The following is an 11,954-nucleotide window of genomic DNA, read 5'->3' as shown; positions in this document are numbered from 1 at the left end:
GAAGGAAGGAAGTATATGAGCAACATATTCCAGCTCATCTATGTACTTAGCATGGTACAGTACAAGGGCAGATAATACATTGATTAATTCATTCAATAAATTTATGGAAATTTCGATTTATATAACTATACATACTATTCTGAAGTTTATTGTGTTTAACAGTTGTTGATTTGAATCAGACTTGTACCCATTCTTAAAGAGTGGTTTCCAATGTATGGAAATATAAATAATGGAACTCTTTTTTTTATTAAAAGCCATTAATTTATCAAGGAAACAAAGAACTTTGTTCTGTTAAATTGGGAGTGATAAATATAAGCTGTACATCACACATGCAATTTTGTATATTAAAGGATTAGAGCCTCTATCTGGAACTAGTATATCAGAGCAGAACCGTGCAGTATGGGACAGTTCGTTTAAAGATGCCACTGGTCAAAAACACAAACATGCACAAGGTCAGAGCCTGAGTACCCCGAGTTAGAAAGGTTCGCCACCGTAGTGGGACATCAAATGTCGTGTGGAGGAGGACAGCACCGAAGATCCAGCATTTCTAAAGGCCATCCTCAAACGTCTGGTGAAGGATATCCTAAGTCCTGGACCTAGGTATTGTTGTTAATTGTTCATGAGGATGTCATATAGTAATCAGGTTGTTTGTCTTGCTCTTTTGTCCTCTGTCCATTTGTTTATTCTTTTGTACAATTGGCATAAAAAATGAATGCTTTGAACCTTACTGATGCATAATTACGAGGACTTGCTTGCAGTAGTCCGATACACTATCATGTCGGTTATAATTAGGCGGTGCTCTTCCTGACTTGTCATTAATCTAGTTCATGCATACAAGGAAAAAATTATTATCAAGAATATATATATCTATCAAGCATAAGGGATATTAATTCTGTACATCTATCTAAATAGGGTCAAAATTATTATTCCTACATTAATGATTTCATTACGATCTAAACCTACTCATTTAAAGTTTTATTGCAGATAATTAGATGGAGGTCCAAGAAAAGTTATATTCACTTCTGAATTTTCCCCTTTGATTGTACACTGAAGTATTTTTATGAGAACAAATATTTTTTTGGCAAATTTAGATGACTCTTTTATGATTGCTATGATTTCGAGTAATGCTATAACAGGTACTTTATTAAAAGGTTCTACTGTATCAACATTGTAGTTTGCGCAAGGTGGATTTTTTTTCGATAATTAAGCGAAAATCACAAAAAATTACCCTGCATAAATTAGCTTGTACAGGTATGAACTCTAAAAGTGTATCTGTCGCGAAAATAGCAACTAGTGAATGTTTTATGCATGCAATATATGAAATGATTTACTCATAAAAATGTCAAAGTTTACACTTAAATAAAGTATGGTAAGAATTTTACAGATGGATGAAACACATTTTCATATGTTATTTTCTTTGTAATTTTCCAGTGGAACAAAGACAGTTTCTCATTCTATAAGTAATGAACAGCCTGGTACATCTAGTCAAGGAGAAATCTCCAGGAAAGAGAGACTTCTACAAAAAGCACCATTGATCTCGTATGGCATCGACTTGGAACATTGGGAGAATCCAGAGAGTATAGTTATACCGATGGTGGAAAAGTAAGACTTAAATATAAATATTATGTATTAACATATTACCGGTACAGAGTTGTTTGCCCTTGTAGCTTGGTATTGATTGTTGTGGCGTGTGTTTCTAAACATCCAATTGTTTAGAGAAAACAAAGCAATTTTCACTCACGAATCAAGAATTTCACAATAAATACCTACCCCCAAAGGGCAGATAACTCTGTAATATGCAAAGCTGAACTATGAAATCTTTCAAAAAGGTAACAATGTTACTTAGCGTGAAAACATGTTTTTACCCTTGAGATTAAAATAATGCTCTACCCATATATGAAACATATAAAGTTTTGTTCATGTTAAGAACAGAATTCCTTCCTTGTTTTAGGTATGAATCCCTGCTCAGATTCTGGACACCATCCGAAGACGTTTCTGTTGTCCCAGAAAAGGTTTGTGACAGAAAAGGGAACTTTAGATTTACTTTAAACGGACAATTCAATCAGGCTAATTCTGTCACATACCGGTAACCACAAAGCGAAATATGACATAAATGTATTGGTCTATATTCCTTATGAAACATGTAACAAGAAATATTGACAAATTCCTTGACATTGTTAAGTATTTTGATTGATAACGTTGAATATGATAACGTAACAATTCCAAATTGTTGATCAATACAATTAAGCAAGTATAACATGTATGCTGTACCCATACCCGAGCCAAAGTTATGTATGTTAAACAGGTGCAATACATAACCACTATGAGGAGATGGTGAAATTGTATTTAGACAAAATTTTTTTTTAACATTAAAACCAAGATGGTGCCTTGACATTATAACCTTTTGCAGATCACTTTGCAGATCACTGTTGATCATCATTGATCAAGGTTAAAGGGTCAAAGTTCAATAAATAGTGACTTCTGAAAACTTTATAAGATATATAAATATGAATAAAAAAATGTATCATACATTATGAAGGAGAATAAACATTCATTTGTTAAATATTCATACATATTGTATTAAATATAAAGTATCTCTAGAACATGTAGTACCACTCATTGACAATTCATTATATGTACAATCAAGGTAAAATTTTACCAAGAATAAAATAAGGTAGGTAATACAAAAATAATTGCATGACAACTTAAAAATTGTGAACTTTTAAATAGATAATCAAACTGAAATTAAATTTGTTAAATCATTTGTTTTTGTTGGAAGGAAAGGCTGATATAAGAAAACGTAACCTTTACAGGAAATACAGGTTCAAGGTAAAATATTCATCTGTTTTATCTTTTTGGAACTCTCTCTAATTAAAATCAATGTTTTATTTTATAAACCCAGAAAGTGAATGCGTGGACTGATTTCTATCTTGATGCGTTTTGGCCAGGAAAATTTGTTGAGACTGTTGCTGACAATATGTAATAAATGGCCAAAACATTTTGTTATATCAGTTTCAAATACAAAAAAACTTTCACGAAATTACCAAAATTGCAAAAATTGCGAAAGTAAATCGCATGCGAAAAAATGACGGTTTAGTGTTCGAGTCCACTGATTGATGATACATTTTCTTAACTAGAAATGTCACAAGTCTTTTCTAGGTAATTATCATAATATTATATCATATATTATTGTTTCAGTTGAATATTTACTATAAAATATACAACCTTCTTTGGAAGAGAAATCTTACCAGAAATTACTAAGTGTACCCTGGTACTGTAAACGTGTTTTGTGGCTACTAAATATTCGTGATTTCCATTTCAAAAAACAAGTTCATGAAAATTAACTTAAGAGTGGTGAATTTTAATCAATATAGATCATGTTCAGTTCAGTTCTTTATTACTTTAAACCAATTGGATTATCAGTACAGTGCAGACAGGAAAAACAATACAATATGTACAGACACACAACACACTCGCAGCATACACGTATGTAGTGTAAAGAGATATCTCACATTACGATATATTTACATTCGTCACATTTATTTTCTAACTTTCATATTATATTTTCATCCATTATTAACATATACCATTAATATGTTATTGTCACAAAACACGTTTTAAATTTCTCATATTACATTTATACATTACTTACAGAAAAACTTGTTTTTATTGTTGTACTCATATATCTATTTTACTCATAATACATTCATTTATAATCCTATGTTACATTTGAACGTTACTCGATATATATCCAATAATGTTCTTACATTACATCTACACTTACATCTTACATTCATAAACCAGCGCATATTACATTGAAACGTTACATTGTATTAACTATATATTATAATACATTGGACGTTACTAGCACATTACATTAATATTATTTCATGTTATCTCATTCTTACGTTGCATTACGTATACATGATCTTGTTCGCATAATATTACATTTACATTACTCAAATTACATCAATAGTATTTTCACGTGTAAATGTAACATTACATTCTATATTTTTACAAATTAATTTAATCATTCAAATAAAACCTTTAACCACGGCATTGATAGTACATGTACGTTAGAATTAATACGGTATGCCATTATTCATGCTAAACTTTCTCTCTTTTTGCTGCTCAATCTGATAAATTTGGCTAAATTTGATAGATCTTTTATAATATCTGTGTTCATTAATTGCACAAATTTAAACATACTAGGGTTTTGAAAATATATCTCTTGATACACTTACTTCTTATATCTTTAAAACTTTCGCATTAAATAATAAAATGATATTCATCCTCGATGTCCTCGGTATTGCATGATGTTCAAATTCGACGACTTCTATCTGTATTGTTATAACGACCTCTCTCGATATTTAACTTACATGTATGTGACAACATACAAATTTTGTATATTTCTTTCAAATTTTGAGTCCCTATAGATTTTGTTAAATATTTCTGTAGACCAAAACCTTCGCGAATATATTTGTACAATGAGCACTCAGAAGATAACTATACATGTATCTGTTCACTGCAGTCTTGTTGGAATATATCATACATTCTACGTTTGATGATATCGATATCTTTGTCAATTATTTTATCACTATGCCAAATATAACCTAACCCCATTCTGTATAATTCATCTCTGACACTATCCGACCAATCACTCCCCTTCTCAAGCATTTGTTGATAGATAGCATTTAAAATACAGTTATTTGAAGTCTTTAATTTAATCCAATATTTAAAAATTCTTAATTATCTCACAATAGCCATCGGTTATCTGCCTAATTCTTGATATACCATACAATTTGCTGTACTTTTCTTAACTCCTAATAATTGTTTGCAAAAACTCAAGTGCAATTTTTTCTATGCTTGGTGCTTTGTGAAACCCCCATACTTCACTACTGTAATTTAAAATACTAGCAACATAGGTATCAAATACATGAAGTAGTGTTTCAATGTTAAAACAAGTTTTTCTTACATACATTTGACACTGCAAAAAGAGCTTTCTTACCCTGTTCAGAAATTCTATCTCGTGCTTTCCTGAATTTACCGTTAAAATTTAGAAGAATACCAAGGTAATTAAAATCGTTTACAATCTCTAACTGGCAACCGTTATAAAACCAAATATCATCCTCTCTTAGTTTTCCCCCGTTTCTGAAAACTAATACTTTAGTTTTATCAGTATTTACAGTTAAGTTCCATTTTTTGGTGTAAGTAGAAAGTTAATCTAGCATTTTTTGTAAACCCTCTGCAGTTTCGGATAAAAGTACCATGCCGTCCGCGTATATCAATAGAAATAAATTAAATGTTTGCAATTCAATAGACGGACAGTCATCTGTTAAAAAACTCATCTCACAATCATTAATGTACACTGAGAACATTAAAGATGACAATATATCGCCTTGGAATAAACCGTTCTTGCACTCAAAAAAAATCAGACATTTTATTATTATACTTAACACAACATTTGACATCATTTGACGTATCATACGTAGCATTTTCCCTTCCACGCCCTCTTCGATTAAATTAAACCATAAATTCTGCCGATTTACAAAATCAAATGCTTTCCTAAAATCAATGAAACAGCAGTACAATCTTTTTCTGTTTTTTAATGTTTTGCTTATTAAAGATTGTAAGACAAATATAGCATCAACTGTTGACATATGTTTTTTAAAACCAAATTGTGCATCACTTATTTTTGAATATTCATAATCAAAATCAACTAGTCTATTGTTCAAAATTGAGGTGAAAAGTTTCCCCAAACAACTTATTAAAGTAATGCCTCTATAATTATTAGTGTCATCCTTATTTCCCTTCTTGAAAACAGGAACAATGTTACCTATTGACCAGGATGTTGGATAGTTGCCAGACTTAAACATATTATTAAACAATACAACTAGGCAAGGCAAAAGAACATATTTACACTTAATAAAATACTCAATTATTAGTAGATCCTGACCACATGCTTTAGATGTGCTTAAATTATTAATAGCTTTAAGTATTTCTTTCTCAGTAATATCGGCATCTAATTAATTAAAAACTGAATTAGAAATATTGTTACATGTATCATAATCGTGTAAAAAGCCAGTTACCATTTCATTCTCTTAAGGTGCAGTGGAAGATAATTCATGAAAGTATTTGTAAAAAGCATGTTCGTCCAATAACAAGCAAACATGTAAGTATCAGTGTCGGCGTTAGCGGTCGTTCGAGATAACTTCATTAATACAATATTGTCGTTAATGTTATCGATAATACGACAGTGCATGGGCAATTATGATTTGATTAAAATAACAATACCACCACCTTTGCCATGCTGTCTAGGAAAAGTATGGCAATCGTAACCTTCTACTTCCAGCACATCATCTTCTTTCACCCAGCACTCGTACAAACAAACAACATCATATTTACAAATAATATTTACAAAGTCTTGTGACTCTAACTTTTCTGCAATACCTCTTCAAATGTTCCATGATGTGATGGAGACTCCCTCCACACTATCCTAATAGCTGGTATATATGGTGCTGGTTCCATCTAGGTGCGGGACCATGTCCGGATGATGATCCAGAACCATCGATAGGTCCATACACCACTGATGGATGACTCGGATCTCTCACGATACGGTCATAATCGACTTGGGGTCGATACCTCACAGTACGATCTAGATCGACGGTCATAATCGACTTGAGGTCGATCCCTCACGATACGGTCTTGATCAGCTTGAGGCCGATGTGCAAAGCTTTTCGACTCTCCGGAGACTCGCGGCACGTGAACATCAGCCTATATTAGTAATGTCTCATTATCCCTAGGGATTAAGTTCGATCGTGATGAACCAGTCGATGTATTACTGCGATTTAAATTCTCTTCTCTAGTGGTGTTGCGGGCAGACGCTTCGTTAGCTGTCGATCGGCTTGAACCGGAAGTTGTCTCCCGCGGCGAAGACGCAAGACGACGTCGGTTCGCGTTATAACTTTCTGGGGTATTACTAGTCTCGGGCAGATCAGATGCAACCGACTGCACAACTTCACTATATGACCCCCGGTTCCATTGTTGTTGGACCTGGTCATTGTCGCGTGCTTCTAACTCTTCTCCTGCTCCAGTATACAGCTCATTGTTTATATATAAACGATCACGTATTACCTTCACGTTGCAGTTCTATGATCTGTAATACTTCTGTATGGGATAGAGGAATTTGCGGCGTTCTTCGAACGAAGGGGGGAATTGTTCGGTTATTCCAAAGCAGACACCCTCGTTCTTTCACAGCCTGTCTATCGGCGAAGTAAATGAAACTAGCAAATATTGGGCGTGTGCGACACTGTATGCGTTTCTTGAACCTGTGCACGTTACCAAACTCAATGTTACTTTGTATGCCCAGTTCATTCCAAATGAATTCCCTAAGGTTTTTCTCTGTGTTTTCATTAAATTGTTCCCGAAGACCGGTAAATACCAAGTTATTCTTCATCGATCGACACTGCAGGTCTTCCACCATATTAATAAGTTCATCACAATCTTTTTTCGTAGAGTTGGATTCGTTGACCAAATTTACATTGTCCATGCGCTGCTTATCAACTTCCGACTGCAGTTGTCGTATTGTCATTTCGTTGACGGAGGTTTGCTTCTTGACTTCGTCGAAAATGTCGCTCATCGACTGAGCTGAAGCTTCTATTTCCTCGGTTCTCTTACGGACCTTGTTAATAACCCGTTCGATTCCTGTAACACGACTTGCCAAGAACGTGATAGAATATTCGATTCCTGATAGTCGGTTATCTAGTCCTTTAATCATCAACGCCAAATCGTCAAGTGTCCAATTGCCTTGGCCATGACGGGCCCCGTTGGCCTCTTCCAAAGTAATAGATGTCATCGCTATTATAGTACATACACCATGCGCTCCAATAGACCGTGACGGATTTTCGGCGATGATCAATGTTCACCTGACATGTAAGCGTACATACATGTAGGTGAATTGGGCTATATATACTATATACGTTATATAGGAGCTCACTGGACGAAGTTTAAAATGCACTCAAAATGTCTAGAGTAAAATAAGGCATCAACATTACGGGTAAAGTCACACTGTTCAAAAACTCACGTATACACATGGTTATCCTCCAGTAAAACACACATAAAGCACATAAATAGTTGACATTTTCCCCACAGATGTAAACAGCGACCGCCATGAAACACCGGAAGTACCACATGTAGATATCAATATTCGTTGAGATTAACTTTTGCTAATTTTCTCGGATCACATAATTTCGAAAGTAAATCGCACACGAAAGAAGTTTATAGTATGATCTGAACATCATTCTTTGTTACAGTGTCCCTCTTATGGTAAGGTGATTCGGAGAGATGGAAATCCAACAGAACCTGAGGACATCGCCAGACTGGTCAGTAAAGAATCGGATACTACAGGTTTGTAATTCTATTTGTAGCTCATTAGTCTCTGCCTTGGTGGGAGAGACATATTATAATGTGGGCCATGTCCTGTCCTCCTGATTCCTTATGAATCATATGATAGAGGGGATATTTATGAACATCTATACCATTACATCAATTTATTAAGAAATTGAGTAAATTACAAAAAATCTATGGCAAATAATTGTTCCATCTCTAGCTAAGAGGTCAATGGTTATTTTCATTTTTAACATTTTAGTTAACCTGATCCAAAGTGTCTGCATCTGATGGCATGCAGTAAAGTGTTTCACTGTAGATCTGGTTATATTTTTCTTTCACTATACCTCATTTTGGTCGAATCAAACACAATCTCTGGTTGAATTAATTTGACGATGACTGACCTTTCAAAAATTGAAGAAAAGGAAATAAAGGATGAGCTATTTTAATGCTGTACAATTACAAGCTACAAAAAAATCTATGAAACTTAAGCTTAAATATTTAATAATTGTATACAAGTTTAATGAGTAGTAATTATTACCCAATTATAAATTCTAGATGAGATTCCTGCCTTGCAAGACCCGAAACTCCAGGCAGATAGAGAGGCCGCCCTTGGTGTTGACCTTGACTCTGGAAAGTCAAAGAGCAAAGGTAAAGGGAAAGGCAAGGGCAAGGGCAAAGGTAAAGGGAAGCAACCCAAAAATCCAAACCTAACCTAACCAACATCAAGCAGTCTACAAATAAGATCGTAACAGACTTGAGGCAAAAGTATTCAAATTTTACGTATCATCCTATCAAGGACAATAGTTCTCAAACTTGTAACAAAGATTTGATTAGTTTCCCCTCTAAATACATGTAGCTGGTAAATTTTAAAAGAATTTCTCTTTACAGACTCTAAAAATCTAAACCACACATTTAAATGAGTACCATAATTAAAGACAATGAAGACATTATATTTTTCCAACGATTTAACTCATTCACCCATGAAGAAATTTAAAAATTAAAGATTAAACAAATTCTTGTAAACATTAGACCATGACCGATCCATTATGGATTTCAGGGATGAATGATATTAATAAGCTTTTTACTCTGAACAACATATTGATACCTGATAACTACATATTCAGTTTATTGTGAAAACATGTACAGTGTACCGTATTTCCCGGAAAATCAGCCGCGACTTTTTTCCCTAAAATCGGGAGTGCGGCTTATACACCAATGCGGCTTATTTGTGGACGAAAACCAAAATCTGACGATGTTTTTGAATTATTACGTCTTGATTGACATGTGAAAATCGTAAGTTTTACTCGCCAGATTTGTAAAATATGTATAAACAATGTATGTCTACGTCTGTAATTTCAGGTTGGCACTTAAGGGAGTTGCTGCGGCTCAAAATGAAATTGCATACAAGAAAGTTTGAGACAAGTTTGGGAACCAGTTCAACAATGTCCTCAAGACTCTAGACTGTGAATAGTATTACAAACTTCATGAGCAGCCTATCAGCAAGCAATGTTGTTACTTTGGGATTTTCAGAAAGCGGTAAACCTTTATGAATTAAAGAATGTTGTAACTGTTTGTACATCCAGAATGTATTCACAAGAAATGTGAACAAAAAACTTAAAAACTGTGTCGTCCTATGGAAGGCTGTGTCGGTTGAAATGACGACAAGGAGTAGGGTAGAAGCTTGTTGACGGCTTATTTATTCAATGTGAAGTGTAGACAAGAGTTATCTCTTTCCCTCTCTAATATGTGGCCCTAGAGGAGGCGGTGACGTAGGTAGACGTGAAGTGTATGTAAGGCGGAAGTACCCAGTCAAGTCTTAGTCTGAGTCTAATCTCCGTCTAGTTTCCGTCTAATGTCCGTCTGACTAGGGTCTATTGCGGCCTTCTATTTATAATGATTGGGTACGTGACTGGTGCACGTGCCGTTGGGACAATGCTTGCCCCAAAGGTTACCCAGCTCATCATAAACAGTCAAAATTTACTAATTTTAATTCAGAATACAGCCTTACCGGCGCCTAATGCAGGCTTCACAAAATAGAAATGTTTGATTTTCTGACTGGACTTGGTTGAGGCTGGACATGAAATTAAACACAGCCTAATAAATATATACATGGTTATTATTAAATAACTAATACTTGTACTCTTATAAGATACACTGTAGTTTAACTCAGCCCCGCGATCCACAATTATACACGGCTAATATGACAACTTCTGTCAAGATTCAACAGGTACCCCACTTCCTGTTTACCTAGCGGGAATATTCAAATATCATATCTATTAATGATATTCATGGGGACTTAAGCAGGGCTACTAGCCTGCCTATCTCTAAAGGGTTACAATCGTTCTATCACCAATAATTTCATTGTGGCTTAAGCAAGGCTACCAGCCTGCCTACCTCTATAGGGTTACAATCGTTCTATCACCAATAATTTCATTGGGACTTAAGCAAGGTTACCAGCCTGCCTACCTCTATAGGGTAACAACTGGAAAGATGATCAAGAAAACAAGGAAGTTTCAACCGTCAATGTGATCATGCTTAGTTTTACTTGTTGCCTTAATGACCATCTCTGATAAAGACCACCTCTGTATATTGGGCACCTTTGTATAATGACCACCTCGAGTCTGTTTAATGGCCACTTTTGTATAATGGTAACCTCTGTATAATGATCACCTCTCTATAATTACCACCTCTGTATAATGGCCACATCTGTATAATGACCACATTTGTATAATGACCACCTCTGTATAATGACCACATCTGTATAATGACCACATTTGTATAATGACCACCTCTGTATAATGACCACCTCTATATAATGACCACATCTGTATATTGGGCACATCTGTATAATGGTCACCTCTGTATAATGACCACATTTGTATAATGACCACCTCTGTATAATAGCCACCTGACTAATTGTCTGTTATAAATTATACCTCATATGTTGTCATAATATGGCATCATTGATTATTGATTTATGTTATTTAAAATATACATGTACATAGTGTGTTTATTTAATAAAAAGTGTATATTTAATTTACCCTTTACTTTTCTTAAAATAATACACATTAAATGTTACATGAGGGTTTTAGATAAATAAGATAATTTTTTTTGAACAGTGTAACAATGGATTATTGTAATTTAAGAATTTGATATGAAGTTTCTCGTTTTTTTTTCGTATCCTATGTATCCATGATGTTGGATATCAAAATCCCTTTAGGATGTCGTGTTAGTATGTGTATGACACACAGTAAACAAATATGATAGCTGTTAGTGTTTGTAATTTTCCATTTTCCATAAAGGGCATTATTTCTGATGATTTATTTACTTTATCTCAATGTATTATTATATAACTAGAGAAATACATTGCTGTGGCCTGTTTTACTAAGCTTCATACGTTAGGATAAAAAATTCATCAAAATGTATCTGTTTTACTAAAGCGTTCACACATTTAGTCTTCGTCGTAAACTTAACTTACAAACATTCGGAAAATACAATTATGGAACTCTATAACACAGGGAGCTGAGAATTAATTACAGTTTATATCATTATGGACCCACCAGATT

At 34.2% G+C, this 11,954-nt stretch overlaps 1 protein-coding gene across 4 annotated transcripts; it reads left to right on the top strand.

The window, feature by feature from the left end:
* Positions 1–340: 340 nt before the first annotated feature.
* Positions 341–11,466, top strand: LOC138311589 (UV-stimulated scaffold protein A-like). 4 transcript variants are annotated; one of them, XM_069252884.1, is made up of 7 exons: positions 341–600; positions 1,432–1,602; positions 1,952–2,012; positions 2,814–2,829; positions 8,313–8,406; positions 8,944–9,036; positions 9,748–11,466. In XM_069252884.1, the coding sequence occupies exons 3-7, from the start codon at positions 1,954–1,956 to the stop codon at positions 9,846–9,848; spliced, it is 363 nt and encodes a 120-aa protein (XP_069108985.1). In that variant the 5' UTR covers positions 341–600; positions 1,432–1,602; positions 1,952–1,953; the 3' UTR covers positions 9,849–11,466. The 4 variants fall into 4 exon arrangements, 3 of the variants coding, with proteins under 3 accessions (XP_069108985.1, XP_069108984.1, XP_069108986.1); XM_069252883.1 differs by having other exon boundaries at positions 2,785–2,829; XM_069252885.1 differs by lacking the exon at positions 2,814–2,829.
* The last annotated feature ends 488 nt before the right edge of the window (positions 11,467–11,954 follow it).

This window comes from Argopecten irradians, unplaced genomic scaffold (genome assembly GCF_041381155.1).
Source record: "Argopecten irradians isolate NY unplaced genomic scaffold, Ai_NY scaffold_0057, whole genome shotgun sequence".
Taxonomy (NCBI): domain Eukaryota; kingdom Metazoa; phylum Mollusca; class Bivalvia; order Pectinida; family Pectinidae; genus Argopecten; species Argopecten irradians.
This window is presented reverse-complemented; position numbering and strand designations above follow the sequence as displayed.